At 35.7% G+C, this 20041-nt stretch overlaps 1 protein-coding gene across 18 annotated transcripts in view; it reads left to right on the top strand.

Annotated features, from left to right (window-relative positions):
- DLG2 (discs large MAGUK scaffold protein 2) overlaps positions 1 to 20041 on the top strand; it is a 1856054-nt gene that overhangs the window by 1813701 nt on the left and 22312 nt on the right. For 10 of the 18 annotated variants that reach the window (XM_081064694.1, XM_081064709.1, XM_081064702.1 and 7 more), the window contains one exon: positions 17918 to 17963. In XM_081064694.1, coding sequence (XP_080920820.1) covers positions 17918 to 17963 — 46 coding nt within the window. Of the gene's footprint in view, positions 1 to 16994; positions 17095 to 17917; positions 17964 to 20041 lie in introns of all 18 variants that reach the window. The other 8 variants (XM_081064699.1, XM_081064693.1, XM_081064707.1 and 5 more) reach the window with 1 other exon arrangement.

Genomic DNA, 20041 nt, shown 5'->3' with positions numbered 1-20041 from the left:
CTGCCTCTGGAGTGTCTTTTCAGCCCTTCTTCTGAGCCCCATCCTCAATCCTACAATACCTCCACAGGATTGTGGAAGGGTGGAGGGAGCAGAGGAGGCTTTGCGCCCCCTGTTGGGCAGGGTTTTCCTCTATCTAATCCAAGCTTGGCTCTTGCCTACTCATTCTTTAATTTTCAGCTAAAATGATGTCTCTGAGCCTTCTTCAGCTCCTCTAACAGCCCTTGCTCCCTCCTCAGTGCCCTCACAAAGTGTTGTACATACTTCCATCACAGCAGTTATTACACAATGTGGTAATGATTTGCTTAAACTGTGAACTGGCTTTGTGTTCCCAATATTGATTATAGCTTTGTGTTCCCAATATTGATTATTGATTATACTGTTGCCAAGAGGTTCACATATGGCGGATGAAACACATCCTACATACCTTTGCGTCCTACATATCATTCGGCAAAAGCCAGCCTGAGAATGTGAGCTTTGGCATGTCCTCTTCCCAAAGAGGGTGACGTTATCTAATTTGCATTTTCTAATTTTCAATTTCTAGGCGACACTCTGTCATTGGAACCCTGAGTATAATATTTGAAAAAAATAAAAATAAATAAATGTTTATGGAGTAAAAATAATCATTTACTGAGCACTTACCATGCTGAAGCTGTGACATGCCTGGTTACAGTTAGCACTACAATAGCCTATGATGGAGGTCTTAGAACCCCATTCCTTTGCAATCTACAAGTAATGGATATTGCTATCAAATGTAGTATCTTCTACTAGAATATGCACTCTTCAGTCCCTAAATGAGGGTAGAGAATTGGAAAAGAGGAATAATGGTGTTTATTAGATGCTATTTCCTAGGCGCTGTGCTAAGTAATGCAAGTACATTTTCTCACAAGTGGAAGGCAATTGTTACAAAAATTCTATGTCCAAAACAAAGTGCAAAACTTCTTCCCCTTGAACCAGGACAGTAGCAGGAAGGATGGAAAAAATGTGACAGAAATGCACAAGTAAGGGATCAAGGATGATTGCAAAGTGTCTGATGGATGCTGGGGGGCAAACATTCCTCCCCAAACACAAGAAGCATCCTCTTTGCTTTAAAGTGACTAACAGTTACAGTGGCAGATTCGCCCAGTGATTCCTTGTGTCTAGTACAGGAATAATAATGAATCTGCTAGGCTGTGACATGAGCTAAATAGGAAAGGCTTGTGTGTGTGTGTGATTGAGATTATCATTAAAAGAAAGTGCCGGGGGTTTTGTAGGTGTTTCTATTCCCTTGAGGTATGGTATGTGTTTTCATGGTTTTTATCTCTGCACTCAAAATCTTAAAGGGATTCAAATCCTAGCCAAGTGAAAATCTGCACTTTTACCAGCTGCTATTTGAAGTTCAGCAAATAATGTTTGATTTTTCTCTCCCCAAAAAATGAACCATGTAGACATCCTTGGGCCACTCACATTCTCTCTAGAACTATGATACACTCCTCTGATGGGCTGTACTTGTCTTAGAAAGCACAGTCCGTTAGCATATAGAGTATGAGACGCACTTCAAAGGAAATGTATAGATGGAAGGCGCAGTGCGAGCTAGACAAAGGTGCTGAAGACAGAAACCACCTCTCCACTTATCTGCCACATGACTGAACTCCTGGGGAGAGTCCTAATCCCTGTGATTCATCCTTCTGAAATGGGGCTATTGAGTGAGAGCCCAGCAGTCTCAGCTATAATGGATTTGCTCCTGTTTGTGAGTAACACCTCCTTCCATTCAAGCATGGGGTGAGAATGATTCAATCAGGCACAACTTTACAAAGAATACTATTTATTTTTGTACTTGTTGGTTTGCCCTCGATTACTCCTAGACATGAATGCCATGAGTGACCTCTTGTGCTCTAGATTGGAGTTAACATCAGATAGTGGCAAAGAACAAACTGTCAGTTTATGAAATTGAGTCATCATCCAAGAAGGTGAAGCTGAGTACCTCTCCTAACTGAAGGAGGTAGGGAAAGGCAGAAGGAGGCAGAGGAAACATCTTCCAGCACAAAGAACTTTCAAGGTCATCTCATTGATCTCCTCTATTGACACAAGAGGAAGCTGATGTGCAGGGAGAGAAAGTGATTTTCCTAAGCTCCTATAGATAGGAGGGCCCAGGGCCAGACTCTCGGAGTTTCCAAAGCGTGGGTAGCCTGAATATTTGCTTATAGACAGTAGACAGTAAGCTCCACAAGCGAAGAAAGTTACCTCTCTGAGCCTCATAAGTTTCCCAGTGGTGATAATGGTGATGATGGTGATGGTGGTGATAATGGTGATGATGGTGATGGTGGTGATGATGGTGATGCAGCAAAGCAAAACCACAATGAAATATCACCTCAGACCTGGTAGAATCCCTATTATCAAAAAGACAAGAAATTACAAGTGTTGGTGAGGATGTGGAGAAAAGAGAACCCTTGTGCATTGTTGGGGGGATTGTAAATTGGTACAGCCACTATGAAAAACAGTATGTCAGTGCCTCAAACAATTAAAAATAGAACTAGCATATGACCTAGCAATTCCACTTCTAGGTAGTTATCCAAAGAAAACAGAAACATTAACTTGAAAAAAATCTACGCACCCCTATGTTCATTGCAGCATTATTTATAATAGCCAAGATATGGTGACAACCTAAGGGCCCACCGATGGATGAATGGATAAAAATAATTGTGAGATATATATATACATATATATACATATGGAACAGAATATATGCAACAATGGAATGTTACTCAGTCATTAAAAAGAATGAAATCTTGCCATTTGCAACAACGTGGACAGACCTAGAGGGCATTATGCTAAGTGAAATAAGTCAGACAAAGAAAGACAAATACCAGATGATCTCTGTTACACAGTACATAGACTCTTTAAAAACCAAAAACTCACAGATACAAAGAACAGACTGATGGATGCCAGAGGTGGAGGTTGGGGAGTGGGAGAAATGGGTGCAAGGAGTCAGAAGGTCAAATTTAAAAACAATAAATAAATATTCCCAGATAATGTACATATAAAGTAAGCCCCAAAGAAAAAAATAATAATAATAAAAGGGCTTTTATTTCAGATGACGATGATGTGACATTATTATTAAATGGTACAGAAGAGGAAAATGAATTCTAGAAAAGATTAAATAACTAGTGCCAAGTCCACAAATCTGTGAGTTGGATCAAAGTTATTAGCAAGGAAGACTCTCAAAAGAAAACTGTATGGCAGAGAAGCCGTGTGCCTGCCTAGGCCTGCCTGATCCCAGGCCTGGGCTCTCATCTCTTTCCTGGGCACACTCCCCACTTACCAAATACCTGGGAGTAGATCGTGATGTTGGCCTCACCCTATACTGTCATGTGCCTCCATCGGAACAAACCATATTGTGAAATGTGGTCCCTCCCTTCCTGTCTGCAGTAGGACATTGCATGGGTCCCCTGCCACGGACAACTATCTGTCAACCAATTCTTCATTCAGATAATACTGCCTGGTAGGCAACTACTCTATACTCAGCCCTGAAAAGTGCAAACAGAAACCAAAATAGTGAAGTGTAGGCTTTGGAGTCTGACAGAGCTGAGTTTGAGTCTAGTTCTAGGCAAATGATGTTACCTCTCTCAGTCTCAGTGTCCTTATTTGTATATGTGTAATAATACAGACAGGGTGTGTGTGTGTGTGTGTGTGTGTGTGTGTGTGTGTGTATTGGAACCATGGGGAGGATTCAGTGAGATAATTAGTATAAAATATTTAACAAGAGGTATATTATCAATCAATGGGACAGAGCAAGATCTCAGTAAATATTAGTTGCTATTATTTTTATCAATGAGTTTACATTCTAACCGGAGGAACGACACACTTTGAGTTATAAGAAAACAGTAAAGAACGAACTCCTTTTGCTAGCGGAATAAGCTCCTCTTTCTCCCTATTTCACTTTGTGATCAATGATCTAGTCTTTAATATCTAGTTCACATTTCACGTCTTGCTCCTTTCCACAGCAGAACTTATTCTGCCTTCCTCGTGTCTCTTTAGCACCTTGCACACACTGCCACGTTGTTCTAGTAACTTAGGAATCCCTCTCAATCACTGAATTGTGAGGTCTTTTAGAGTTTGTTGTAGCTCTAGCTCCTAGCTCAGCTCATGAATAAGAGGATGTAACTGCCTAGGACAGAGGGGCCTGGAATAGTTAGAAAAGCCTTCTGTCAGGAGAAGGTCCATTAGAGGTGAGTAATTGCAAAAGTACTTGGACAGATGGCAGTGAAAACATGGGGAAAGATAGAACATTCTGTTACATTCCATTGACATAAATCAATGTATGGATTTGAGTGAGGGTCTTTTCCTCACACCGGTAAATCAGCTTACAGCTTCCCTGCTGGCCTCAGAGGGGTCATCTCAACTTCGGGGTAAGTGTTTAGGACCAACCAGTGAAGATTTGCCTGAGGGATTACCAAAAAGGAGAGGAGGCTTTGTTGCAAACGAACTGTCATTCCTGGGAATGAAGAAATGAAATTGAGGAGTGACATGCTCCCTGCAAATAAGCATATTACTTAATATAGTAATATGCATTCAGTGTCATTATCGCCCTTAGGGGGCCCATCACAGAAATCTCATTGTTTAAACTATTTGAAAATAAGAGAGGAACAGAGATTATGTTTCAAAAATAAAGTGTAAAATTCCACAGAAAGTAATTTGCCTAAAGGAGTTCTCAGTCATGGTTATCGGGGTTACATGCTGACAGCAGAGTGGAATGCATACTTGGAATCTGCAATCACAGAAAAGGCCGTATCGCGTAGTGGTTAAGAGCTCAACTCTAGAGCCATCTGCTTGGGTATGAAACTTGACTCAGGATTTGTAGCTTTGTAAACCCTGAGCAAGTGACTCAAACTCTCTATACCTCAGTTTCTTTCTGTGTAAAATGTGGACACAGTTTGTAGCCACTAAATAGGAGATGATGGTATGTGCAAAGCACTTCTGGTTAAACGCTTAGAAATGTACCTGCCTCGTGAGTAAGCATTTAACAAATGTTAGGCAAAAAAAAAAAAAAAAAAAAAGCCATTATGATTACCAAGTAGTTGTTATTGATTTTGTCCCATGCATTATTCTGGGGCACCTATCAGCTGGTTGGCCTTCCATCAAAAGTCCTAAAGCTTTTCCTGCTAGTTTTTGCTGCTGTCCCTGCTGTGACCAGTTGTCTGCTGACAGCCACCTCTCTCAGGCTTAGCCCTCTCGGCAGACAAGAACCTTTGAATTGTAGCAAATTGCAATCAGAGGAAAGAATGAAAAAATGAGGGAAAGAAAGAGGAAGGAAAGATGGAAGGAAATGAGGGAGTAAGGAAAGGAGGGGGGAGGGAAGGAGGCACAAAAACCATTAACAGAAATCAAGAAATTGGCAGAGTGAACATCTGATTCACCCAACTGTTTAGGTCTCCATTTCTCTATCTAACACATAGGAATTTAAAACTAATTCTAATATGTCCCAATGATGATAATATCTTGAAAATGAGGAGAGTAGAGAATAAAGGTTTTTTTGATTTCTCCTTCTTTCTTTCTTGTTGTTTTCAGATCCTATGGGTTGTTGTATAAGCTATAGCGTCCTGTGATTTAATGATGGACTGCTGGACAATCTTAGAATTATGAAGCAATGAACTGGAGTTACATAGCTTGGCAGTTTCCTATGGTGCATAAATACAAGGAAAATAACACACTATCAGAATGCATTATGAGCAGTAATCACAAACATCAGTATCTACTTAAATGAAGACCAAATTTCTAAGGTATCAGCAGAGGGCTTGGCACATAGAAGGGCATAGTAGTAATTCACGACATGAATAAAGTGATCATGAAAATTATAAATTTATTACTAAATAAATGAATGTGTGACACTGCCCCCCCAGCTGACAGCATCATGAAGTTACAATAAACTTGAAGAAAGCCATTTTGATTTTTTTCCAACAGCTGTAACTATGACCCAGTGACCACACAAATAAAGTTTTAAGTTCACAAGGCAGGATCGACTGTGGAAAAACATGCATGTGTAGTAGAGAACACAGTGCAACAGCACCATCTTTGGTGTTTGATACTTTCATAGTCCCAATTTGAGGTCATGTCCACATCCACGCTGTAATACTTTGAATCTTAGCAGAGAGATTCATACTAAATGCAGTCTGCCAAAGCCCTGTACCCAGAATAATGGCTCCCTTCCACCCCCAACCTCTTCAGGCCATTTAGAAAATACCTGTCAACAGTAGTAATGACTAAAATCAAAGTCTTCCTTTTCCATGATTAGAGAAATGCTGGCACAACACTTCTGAGCTACTCGGGAATAATAGTTTGACCAGTGATTTCAATATGTCTTTGAATATGATGCCCTAAATTGTAAATCTATTACTTTCAAAATTTATGTTTTCTTACAGCTTCAGATTTTAATATAATGTTAATATATGTTTATACTTTTGTGACAAATAATCTCTCTTGAAAAAGTCTACAAGCAAAGAATTTGATAGTTAAAAACCAAAACTTAATCTCCCAGTTGTAGGATTTACCAGTCTTCTCTTATAACTTGATTAAATAAATCTTGCTGTTGGCTAATAGACTTTCAATATAGCTTTTTAATAGAAGCCTTACATTATAATGGGGTAATTAGGAGCAATTAGAGGATGTTAGAAGGGGGAAAAAAGTAGTCAGAACACATCATTGGGACCAATAATAAATTAAGCGTGAATGGCTGCTTGTGGAAATGTAAATTAGTACAGATTATTTTGAAAACAATTTGGCAATGTGTCAAATTTTTGACTCTCCATAATTATTTTTAACTCAGTAATTCAACTTCTAGAAATTTATCCCAAGGAAATAATTGAAAATACAAAAATGTTATATTCATTGCAACATAGACTACTTAAAAATGGAAAACTACAGAACTGTCCGACCATATGGAAATGTTTAAGCCAACTGTGGTAAATCCCCACAATGAAATATTAAGTTGTCATTATGTTTACAAGATATATTGGTTTGTAGTTTTATTTTCTTGTGATGTCTTTTCTGGTTTTGGTATCTGTGTGATGGTAGCTTCATAGAATGAGTTGGGAATTGTTCCTTCTTCTATCTTTTGGAGGAGTTTGTGAAGAATTGTTATTTATTCTTTTTTTAAATGTTTAGTAGAATCTACCAGTGAAACCTACTGGGTTTTTTATTATGGTTATTATTTAAACTACTAATTCAATCTCTTTATTTGTTATAGGTCTATTCAGAGTTCTATTTCTTCTTGAGTGAGTTTTGGTAGTCTATTTCTTCTTGAGTCTAATACCATCCATTTCATCTAAGGTATCTAATTTATTTTAATACAATTGTGCATAGTATTCCCTTATACTTTTGTTTCTTGTAAGGTCAGTAATAATATCTCCTCTTTTATTCCTAATGTAAGTAATGAATCTTCTCTCTTTTTCTCTTGGTCAGTCTAGCTAATGGTTTACCAACTTTATTAATCTTTTTAAAGAACCAACTTTTGGTTTTGTTGATTTTTCTATCTTTCTATTCTCCAGTTCATTAGTTTCTGCTCTAATCTTTATTGTTGCCTTTTACTGCTTACTGTAGATTTAGTTTGGTCTTCTTTTTCCAATGTCTTAAGGTAGAAGGTTAGATTAGTGATTTGACTTTTTTTCCATATAGATATTTTACACCTGTAAATTTCCCTCTAGGTACTGCTTTAGCTGCATCCCATAAGTTTTGGTATCTTGTGTCTTTATTCTCATTCATCTAAAAGTATTTACTATTTCCCTTACAATTTCTTCTTTGACCCATTTGTTAGTTTCTAGAGTGTTTTGTTTTGTTTACATTTCCATGTATTTGGAGATTTCCCAATTTTATTTTTATTATTAATCGCTAATTTCATTCCATTGTCATACATTTGTTAAAGCTGATGCTTCCAAAGACTCTCTAATGATGTGAGAAAGTGTTTCTGTTATCATTAAAATAATTGGCTGCTGTCTATTGAGCTTTACTAAGTGTCAGACACTACAATAAGAGCTTTTTATACATTATCACATTTAAATAGTCATAACAGAGGCTCAGAGATTAAATAAGATTCTTAAGGTCAGAAAGCTGAATTCCAAAGCCCTTTCCCATAACACTCTACTATGTGTTATAATTGGTAAATTAAATTCTCTAGACCATATAATACAACTATATTGAAACAGAATAAAAATTTTTTAAGCAGAGTACTAAAGATGATTTGTTTTTCAGTAATAGGATGATAATTAGCTTTTTTCCTTCTATTTCTTTCCAATTTTCCCTAAAAGATACATACTTTATTTGTTAGTAGAAAAATTATTTTTAACAAACTAAACTTTATAGTTAGGAAAAGAAATAAATATTAGTTAGGAAAAAAAGTTAGAAAAGGAAAATTAATGGTAGATTTCTTTCAAGTTATGAATACTACTAAAATCTTCTAAACTTTTCTATTATTGAATTATGGACCATAGAGCTGAAAATGTGATACGACACAAAAATACATACTGCAAATAGTCGAGCCACCACATTTTTATTAATAGCAATAAACAGCAACTAAAATTAAATCAGGTCATTGAGTATAGAATTATGAGATTAAATTCATGAGAAAAACAAATTCTGAAAGATAATAACTGCAGAGAAATTCAATTAAAAATATTACTCATTTGGCTATGGTTCTTATTCTTCCATTATTCCTCCCTCTTTCCTTCAGGTGATCGTTATTTGTCCTCCCCTTCCTTCTTTTTCTTCTCTTTTTTTCCAAATTTCTCCTGACATTTTTAATGAAAGTCATCACTCGATACTTTGGTGCATGCATTCATTTGATGAATATTTATTGAGCTACTACCATGCTCTAGATCCTGAAGATACAGAAATGAAAGTGATGTGGTACCTGCTCTGAGATCACAATATGGTAGGAAAGAAATATGTAAAAATGAGTCGTATTCATTGTGAGAGCCTTGGGTAGAAGACCTGAGCATAACCTTAAAAGTGTGTCACTGTCCATGAGATGGACAAAGGGGAAAGAATTTCTATAACTGCCACCCAAGTAAATATATAGAAGATATATCTATATACATTTAAGAGACTACCCCAGGCTAGAGATATATTTTGGGGAGGGGTCATAGTTCTAACCATGATAAAGATGGATAAGACATTGATCCTACCTTCTCAGCCACTGATTTGATTTCTACCACCATGGCTGTTTGGCCTGTTCCAGAACTTCTTATAATTGGAATCATACATCAGTACTCTTTTGTCTGTCTTCTGTCACTTAGCATAGTGCTTTTCAGATTCATCCACATTGTTGCTTGTATCAGTGGTTCAATTCTTTTTATTGCTGAGTAGTTTTCCACTATATCAATATACCACATTTTGCCTGTTGATGGACATTAAGATTGTTTCCAGTTTAGAGTGATTATGAACATCCTTATATACACCTTTTTGTGGACATATTTTTTCTCTTAAGTAAATATCTAGGAGTGAATTTCTGAGTCATAGGTTAGCTAGTATATACTTAACTCTGTAAGAAACTGCTAAATTATTTTTCAAACTTGCTATACCATTTTGCATTCCCATCAACAATTTATATGAAAGTTGCAATTGCTTCAAATCCTTACCAACACCTAATATTGTCAGTCTTTTTCATTTTATCCACACTAGTGCATGAGATATTATCTTGCCTTGGCTCTAATTTGCATTTCTCTGATGACTAATGTTGTTTCTTATATGTTTATTGGCCATTTGCATATCTTATGTTGTGCTCAATCAAGTTTTTGCCCATTTTTTATTGGATTTTTTTTTATTATTGTTCAACTATAGGAGTTTTTAAATATTCTGAATAAAAATCCTTTGTCTCACACACACACACACATATATATATATATGTGTGTGTGTGTGTGTGTGTGTGTGTGTGTGTGTAAATATTGTTTCCCAACTTGTAGCTTGCCTTTTCATTCCTTAATGACCTCTTTGGACTAGCCAAAGTTTTTAACTTTGATTAAATCCCATTTACTATTTTTAAAAATCATTATTTGTGCTTTTATGTTCTATTCAAGGAATCTTTGTCTACCTCAGATTACAAATATATTCTATATTTTCTTCTAGAAATTTTATAGTTTGAGCTTTTACATTTAGTCCTACAATTTATTTCTAGATAAATTTAGTATATGGTATGAGTTATGAGTTAAAGCTAATTATTACGAAAATTTTCAAACACATAAAAATGTAAAAAGAATAGAATGATGAACCTCTAGTACTTATTACTCAACTTCAACAATTACCTACTCATGGTCAACTTTGTTTTGTATATTCTCATGTGTATGAGAATATATATAATAGGAGATACATATCCATCCCCTGAACTATTTTGAAAGAAAGTTGTAGAAATTATAACATTTTTTGTTCTGACCCAGAATTCAATCCAGGACCACATATTGCCTTTCATTTGTCCTATTTCCTTAACCTTCTTTAATCTAAAGTGGTTCCCTTCGCTTTTTATGTTTTTCATGACATTGAGATATTTGAAGAGAATGTGTCTTAATTTTAATTTGCCTGATTATTTCTTCATGGTTAGCTTCAACTAATCCATTTTTAGTAGGAATACTACATGAGTAATATTGTGTATTTCTCAGTACTTCCCTTCAGGAGGCACATGGTATCAGGTTATCCCTCTATTTGGCGATGCTAAATTTGATCTCTCTGTTAAGGTGGTATCTGCCAGATTATTCCACTATAAGGGCAACTTTACCTGCCTTTTTAATAATTAAATAATCCCTAAGGAGATAAGTGTCCTGTTCCCCAACAAACTTTTAATTGATAGTTTAGCAACCATCAATGATTTTTGCCTGAGTTATTACTGTGGTAGTTGGAAAATGCTGATTTTTTGACTTTATCATTCCTCCTATAATTTTTAGTTGGCATTCCACTGCACTAAAGAGCTTTCTTTTGCTCCCCATTTTTAATTACCTAATTTAGGTATTTATGGCACTCTACCTGGATTCATGAATATCTTTTTTAATTCAATATGTTATTTTCTATTACTGTCATTATTTATTTTAATATTCAAATTGTCTAGATTTGGCTGCTGTAACCCCTTTTAAACTTGCCAAGATGTCCTCTTGACATGTCACCATTAGGTTTTTAAATTTTATATTGTTTTGTGTTTGTGTTTAGTACTTATTTCGTTCCAGTCCAACAAAATGTGTCAGATTCATCTTATACATTTCCTGCTCATGGAATCAGCCATTTCTCTCAAAAATATTAGTTCTTTTTCATGAAAAATGGTATTTAGAAGACAAAATCTGAGCACAAGCGGTGCTTCTTACTACTAGGGTATCATTACATCTAGGCTCCTTTAATAGAGAGGAAATAAACTTTTTTAGAAAATCATACGTTTATATTAGATGCCTCTAATTGCTATTCACCATCATAAGATTATTCCTCTACTTCTCCTATTCCACATTTTTACTTCACCTTCTTTCACAATGGTAACGCTGATTCTCAGCCATCTCCATGCATTTACCCATTTGCTCATTACTTACACGCCAAATGGTTTCAGAATTCAACTAATAATAAACCTAGTAAATAAAGTTTCCAATTTCTTTACATTCTGTCTTTAAAATATATTCTGAGGTTAAATAGTTATAGTATAATATTTTTTGAAGCAAATCCAATGTGTCAAATCATTTCAGCTATAAATATTTTAACATGACATGACCACAATGCCATTATCACATATAAAAATTAACAATTACTGGATTAACAAATATCCAGTCTTTTTGCAAGTCTCAAATTGGCTCATAAATTTCATAAATGCTCTTTTGTTGCTTTGTTTTGTTTTACAATTTGTTTCTTTGAACAGAAATGAAGTCTTTTGCAGTTGGTTGATCCATCTTAAGTCTTTTCTGACTATACTTTTTCCCTCCATTTTTCTGTTTGTTTTCTTTTAAATTTTATGTTTAAGAAACAAGGTCATTTGTTTTGTGGAGGTTGCTACAGATTTTCCTTACAGTGTAATTTATGGTGTTTCTCTCTCCTCTTTATTTCTGTAAACTGACAGCTGCATCTAGAGGTTTGATTAGATTTAGATTCATTTGGGGAGAAGGTTTCATTTTGTTTTGTTTTGTTTTTTGAGAGTAGAGGTTTACAGAACTACTTTGTAGTAATATTTTTTTCTCCCATCAGGAAGCATATATCATCTGATTGTCTTCTTTTATGTGTGATGTTACCAGCTGTTGATGCTCAATGCCTAGGTCCATTAATTCTTAAGACTGAAAAAGGAACCCTTTTTGAATTGGACAATGTTATAGATGCCACATATATGTATACATACCTCCATGTAAACACATTGCTGGGAGCAGATATATCTCAAGCCAACTCTTGTCTTTCCCTTAGCAACCTCTTTTGTCTCATTATTACTTGTTCTTGAAGCTCTCTTGCTTTAAATTTTTTTTTCTGTATGAACCAAGATACGTATAATACAAAGTGATGTCCCAAATTTATACTAACAATTTTCCAAAGGAAAAGCAATTATTTTAGAGGAGGGAAGACAAGAATGAATTAAGAGGAAGGAAGCATTTATAAAAGTTAAAGAGGCCACAAAAATGGTGTGTCTGAGCTCAGTATAAATGTAAATGTAAATTCTACCCAGAGAACATTCATACCAAGAAGGTGACATTTTAGAACTACGAAACATTTCAAGCTTGAAAAATTAGAACAGGAAGATAGATGAAAAGAAAAACTGAAACATACCCATAGTTATAAAGTTTTCTGGACGAAAAGGATAAAAATATGTCAAAATTCATTCACATGTCTTAAGAACATGGGATTCGAGTGGGAGAAGTAGCAATTTGAGGTTTTTGTTTTGTTTCCTTTCTTTTTTCATGAAGTTTTTATTTTAGGTTAAGCCAGTTCATCAATGCCATTACATCTTGGGGTCAGGCTGGGCAATTTCATGCCAGTTTACTTAACAATTTAGAGACTTCTGAGTGACAGTGATAATATACTGATTTCTGGTGTGGGTATTCTAATGTCTGTCACAACATGAAAAGTATTCATTTAACAGAGACACAACAGAATCAAATAAACAAGGCAATGTTTATCCGATTGCAAGGGTTGGGGAGGGTGGTTTCCTCTCATTCAATTAAAGATAAAAATATTACAGCAAGTAAAAATATTTGCACCAAATAAAATTAAAAACATGCTATGATTGTTTCCTCTCATCCCATTGTTTGGGGTTTAGGGGAGGGGTTCCTATATTTTATTGCCTTATTGAGATATAATTCGCATAGCATACAATTCACCCACTTACAGTGCACAACTCAGTGTTTTTTAGTATATTCAGAGGGTTATACAACCATCACCACCATCTAATTTTAGAACATTTTTATCTCCCCTAAAACTAACACTATAGCCATTAGTTGCCACTTCCCACTCTCTGAATCCCCTGTTTTCAGCCCTGACCTGTTAATTGCTGGTCATACCCTGTCCCCTTGAAATACTTTTTATTTTCTTTTAATTTCACATTATCACAAGAGTAAGAACAAAATAATAAATCCCTCAAAAACATGAATGTGTATCTAGAAATTGTGACAGGGTAACCCACAAAAATATTGTTGAAGCCAATAGCATCTGATAGGTCAAATAAATACTTGCTGAGCAGTGAAGCTGTCGAAATGATGACAGATTATGGTATCACTTACAAGAGTCAAATGTTAACAATTTTAAATATAAACTTGAAACAGGCTCAGGTAACAGAAACTTGTCTTGCTCATTAGAACAACTGTATTTGCAAATTCAGATCATGATTTCACTCCTCACCAACTGTGTGACTCTGGGCAAATAACACAAGATTTATAAATATCAGTTTCCTCATCTGTAATATAAGCATGATGATGGTACCAACTTCATAAAGTTAGGATGGAGATTCGCACTTGTAGAGTTTTTAGAACCAAGCCTGGCCATAACAATTGGTCAATAAACATTATTTGTTGGTTTATCACTTCTGTTCATAAGAACTCAACAATTCAGGTCAAATTCCAAAATGGAATTCTTAGATATGCCAGCTTGCCACATGTGATTGGTATTTTCAAAATCTCTATTCAAAAACGTTTCCTGTCAGGAAACTAATTATATTCCTGTAATGTAGAGAAAAAATAGCATTGATCAGTGTGATTAATAGACCTGTAAACCAGTCTTCAGTTGCTTTAGAGCCATGTGTTCTAAAAATAGTAAAAGTGCTAATTTATTATTCTCACCTAACACTCGTGTAACAGATTTTTCTTTTCTAAATTAAAAGAAAATATAACAACAGCAAAGAAGCTTATGTAATGGTATTAAACATGTCTAATAAAAAGTAAAGAATAGTGTGAGAGCATCACAAACTACATTTAACCTCTTATAGTTGAACTGTTTAACTAAGACCCTAACTGTGTAACTTTTGAATCTTCTATGAGTGTGAACTAAAGTTGTGATTTGATTTTTGTATCCATAAACATAAGGCAGTGTAACCACCAATTATTTTGTTAACCTATTCTTTAACTCTAATTCAAAATGGCTTTGGGTAATGAGACTGATATGTTAGATGATTTTATTTTTGAGGAATTGTGTAGTTTCTGTTATTTAAAAAAAGTGTGGTGCTAAATATTATGTCCCAATCAGATGACTCATGATACACAACATTTTCATACTTGGGAAATTTTAACACATGACAATCCCTGCTTTGAAAAGATAAAAGAATTAATCACAAGCAACACATTTTCATTTTCCTTTGACCCCATGAGACAATTTAAACGATGTGATTTGCATGTGGCCCCATTTTGTCTCTCAGAGGGCTCCACATTTTCCATCTGTGTCTACATTTTAACCCCAGGCTTTACTCCTCTTGGTGTTGCTTTGTATTTGCATGAAAATTTGCATATTTTTTTGCATGACAAGTCACCCGTAATGTTGAAGTTAAATGTCTAACATATTTTGCAATGTCACGTGTCATTAATTCTTACATGATATTTTTTTTCTTTTATTTTCAGTTACTGAAGTTTAAATATGCTTGAAATGTAAAAGTGGCATGAAACTGGAGTGATGCAAGAATATTTAATGTTTCTTTAAAATCTTACCATTTTTTTCACTGGAAAAATTTGGGGGGAGTTTCCAGCCTTGTCTTTGAACACCAATCCTCAATTATAAATTATGATAAGCCTATATTGAACATAAGTGCTGTCAGCAGGGTAATAAATTCCAAAGTAATACTTCTTTTTCCCCCTGAGAATGTGTTTCTACTTCTTGAATATGAAGTATAAAATGCGTCCCTTAATTTCATAAATTATTAAATATTTGATATATTGTTTTTCTTAAAGCCTTCTTAATGGTACATAAAATTACACTCCCCTGACTTTGGTGAAAGAGTCTGGTAACTGTAAAAATAATGAATTACTGAATGACAGCACCCACATTTTAGAACTTGAATGTTTCCTGAAAGAACAGGATGACCAAAATGGATGTTTGATATAGGAATGCATGAATATGCAAAGAAAATAAGTTATCTACACCATTTTGTAAGCTTCAAATCCATAAAGGCACATAACTGAGTCCCACCAATGGGCCAAATTACACGCATCCAAACAAGTGTTTTTCCTTCCAAGCCGTCACCTTACTGGCTGTACATTTATCCTACCAGCTACCATTGATAAAACTGTTTTAGAATCCCTCTTGTCAAATTACCTTCAGAGTCTATTACATTCATCGGAATACCTATGTGGTAACAACATACTTGTTTCTCGGAGAGTGACCCTCAGAGCTAAATCAATCAAATAAGGATGGCAATCAAGCTGGCGAAACATATTTTTTAAATGATATGTGACTATGAAATTACTAACACTTGCATGGCTTATAGTTCATAAAATGACTGTGAACACATTTCCCAAAGTAGGACCCCAGCAGGCATTTATTTAACAGCAAAGTGGGAATAAATGAATTTTTCTTGAGTCTTCTAGGCAAGCATCTGATATTCACTTGAATAAATAAGTTCTAATATCTGTATTATATTATGTATATATGTATTATTTTAAATTTAGCCTCATTTAAGTTAATGGAATGGTTTACATTTTTAAGGCCAGTCCTTCTTCCATTCTTTTTTATTGTATCAGGATATAGATAAGTAACCATTATATCTCCCTTACTTGAGTGAATATCAATTTAGTACCTCTTTAGTAACAATTTTAACAGATTTTGGTTGACTGTGTCCTTACTGTCACCGGCTAGCTCTGTAGTATTGTCAGGAGACTCAATCTCTCTGTGCCTGTGACCCCCTGTCTACAAATGAGGGCTTGGGGCTCAATCATATTTAACACCTCTTTGAATGAAAATATTACACGATATCACATCTGTGTATGAAACAGCTATGATTATGATATATATCATGAATCTCCACACTTCTCTTGTGGTTTTAATTCAATTGAAGCCGAAGTAACTCAAATTCAAGTTATTAAAAAAGACATCTGGACACTGATATGTCTGGTGTCTCTAGGAAAATATTTTCTACCTGACGATACTGATGATTGTGAAGATACATGTGTACAGTACTTTAAGTTGCTATTGCCCTACGTGAGTCTCACATCTTAAGAGTTGCTCTCGTTATCCTCATTATGCAAATGAAGACGATATTGAGAGTCAGAGAGATTTAGTTGCCTGTCTGAGGTGATAGACTATCAAGCTGTAGAGCCAGACAGAAACTATAGGTCTTCTGCTTCCAATTTAATGCTCTTTTCCTCCATCACCATATCTGCAACCCGTCTTTTAATTAGGAGACAATTCTTCCAAGGTGTCATCATTCCGAATTTACATGCCTTGAAAATAAAATCTGCCTTTAGGAACCCTCTGGCACCTCTTGAGACTATCCACTTGCGTCACTGCAGCTCTCTCTGCTTTTACAAACTAGTTGTTTTGTCAGCATGAGTGTGACAACAATTAGACGTCCCCTGTTTTTGCCCCATGCCTTTTCTCCTTCACAGTCATTCAATGACAAGCGTAAAAAGAGCTTCATCTTTTCACGAAAATTCCCATTCTACAAGAACAAGGAGCAGAGTGAGCAGGAAACCAGTGATCCTGAACGTAAGTAGATTCTCAAAGAGAATGTCACATACAACACAAGATTTAAAACATCCTTCACGGGCAACACGCATGATGCAGGCTCCCCTCACGCCACACGCCTAGGCAAACAAACATGGCAGACAGGCAGGTCAGGGCTTACTACTGTGACCAGTGTTTGGCTGCGGTCTGGATCCATCCCTTGAAGAAACTCTTCTTTGAGGAATGCATTAGAGAGGGACTTGAGGAAGCTGGGACTTTGCTTCCAAACGTTTACCTGTGATCAGGAGTGGGTCTGGTTTGCCTTTTCTATCATGCAACTCTCTAGGGCTCAAGACAAATTCTATTCTGGGCAGGAATATTAGATTCCATTGCCACCTACATATTTTGAAATGCATGCTAATTGGGAGCGATTCAATTCCTTATATTGATTACTAGCATTTGTTCACTCTTTCCTCCCAACAGATATTGAACACTTACTGAACGGTGAGCTTGTACCGGTGGGTACTACATCTAAGAATGTGTCATGAAACTTGGAGTGGATCATTGCTCTGAGTGGCACAGCCCTGTGGCAACATTGGCGGTGCGCAAAAATGGCATCTGCTAAACCTTTCTCTTTTTGTCACAATCTTCTGCTTAAACGTTTTGAGTTGCTTTACAAATCTTTGAGTCTCAGCCCAGAGAGTTTGGGGTAAAAGTTGTTTCAAAAGGCGAGAGACTGGGATCCAGATTGCTTAGGCAACACGGTCTGTCATGGTAGTATCCATTTCAACTCCACTGACTTCTTCCTTCCTCTTCCGTGGCTGTTCTTCCTCTCTCATTGCTCTCTCTGGGGACTTCCATGCAGGACATCCCCGGATTAGGTGACGACGGTTATGGAACAAAGACTCTGAGTAAGTTCCCAGGAATGGTCACTGTAACTTTTCTTTTCTTTTCCCTTCCTTTTGAGTTTGGCTTTTGTTCCTTTTCTTGAGGGCCTTTCACTCCTAGCATGCACAAGATGCGAGTTTTATTTGTTACCTAGCTGTGAATGCTCCTACGAAGTAATTTTGAAACGTTTTGTTCTGCATGTCAGCATTGAAAAGCAAAGTGTGTCAGGCACTGTAACTTCGGTTGCAGTTTACACCTTCCCTTTCTGACCATGTGGTATGACCAACATGGTCCTGATGCCACTTGTTGCATCCCTTGCTCTGCTGCCTAATACTTCCCGGAGAGCAAGAAGCCATGTTGAACGAAAGGGCAAGCTAAATGTTCCAGAACAGGAAAGCAGAAACGTACTTTATGTCCTTTCTTCTGCCTTTTCACCCAGACCTTGCCAAATCCCACAATTGGGTTGTGTGTGGCTATCAGTAAAGGAGCTATTTTATAGTCAAAAGGAACATGCATTCTCCAAAAGTAAATATTAAGCTACATGATCTTCCACGAATAATTCTTTGTTATTAACTTTGATTTTTTTCTGACTTGCAGTGATCCTGCTTGAAACGTTTGTATGATAAAGTTTTCGATATGTATTAATATATTTCTCTATTAGTGATGTATTAGCTGCATTACGTAATCAGATTTTCATTTCATAGCGGAAAATAAAATATATTAAACCTTTAAATCTTTTAGTTATTAATGCCTTTAGTCTGTGTCTCATTGCACTGAGCAATAAAATATAATCAGTCTGTGTGTTAATATACTATGCTATGATTTTTCTTTCTTTAATACTAACTCCATTGTGTAGGCACCAGTGAAATAAGAACAGCGTTTTTGTGTCTTTTGCAACTGTATCACATATTCAGTTTTGTTTGTTTTGTTTTAATTTAACAGCTATGGGCAATATTTTTAGAAGCTGTTCATTTGTATAAAAATATAGCATTGAGCTGAACATTGTTTTCAAGAGCTGTTTACATAACCCTGTGTAATAATACCCTTCATCCTTCAAATTGTTACTTCGGACTTTTTTTTAAAGCTATGTATCTGTAGAAAACCAAATCTGATCAAGAGTAACCACTGATCTCCTTAAAGATGAAAACTTTATCTTTGAGTCTCTATATGGAAGAGGTCATCAAATTTTTCTTGAATTCTTGGCTGAAGTTCAAATATTGATTTCAACATTGTCCGGATAACATCAAGTACCACCCAAGAGGGTTCCTAAATTTTCAGTTGAGTCAGGAGAGGGAAGCATGTTAATGCATTGCTAATAAATGAACATCGCTAAAAAGTAGTTGCTATTGGTGTGTCAAAAAATACGAGTGATGCCCTTTTAAATCCAGAATGTGTAAATGTTTCTTTACTCTTTAAAAACTGAACAGATTTCACTAGGTAAGGTCATTTGCCAGTTAATGCTATTGTTAGCCATAATTTAGACTTTAGCTGGAACACATTTTTAATTTCTTTTTACCTACAAAATGAGAAAATTCTGTTATCCAATATCTTGATGCTAAGAAACTGGTTGTTAAATGAAACGCCGCATGGTCCTAAATTTTCCAGAGATAGTGTAGGTGAATTCTAAATTATTTTCAAAGTTAAAATCAAAAACAAACAAAACACTGCCATCTCCAATTCTAGGTACTTAAGATAATCATGTACATAAAGGTAGCCCATTGTTGGGTGTATACCTTGACTTGTTTTTCAGTAACAGAAAACAAATTTGCACTGATTCATCTACACTTCTTTCCTAGTACCCCTCTTCACTTGTAAAATGTGTGCCCAATTAGTGATGCAGTTCTGCTCATACGCCAACATACAGAGAAACAATTCTCGTGAATTTAACCCATGCTTTGGTTTTCATTAGTTTCATGCTCTAAAAGTAATCCATCCCTAATGTGTTAATTAACTTGATTATGGGAATTCTTTATATATATATATATAATCTCAAATCACCACTTTGTACACTTTAAATGCATTATAATTTTGTCAACTATTCCTCGGTAGAGCTAAAAGAAAGGAAAACAAATCCATCCAATTGGCAAAAATCTATAGCAAA

This window comes from Rhinolophus hipposideros (genome assembly GCF_964194185.1).
Source record: "Rhinolophus hipposideros genome assembly, chromosome: 10".
Taxonomy (NCBI): Eukaryota; Metazoa; Chordata; class Mammalia; order Chiroptera; family Rhinolophidae; genus Rhinolophus; species Rhinolophus hipposideros.
The sequence above is the reverse complement of the archived record's forward strand: the minus strand, read 5'-3'. Positions and strand labels throughout refer to the sequence as shown.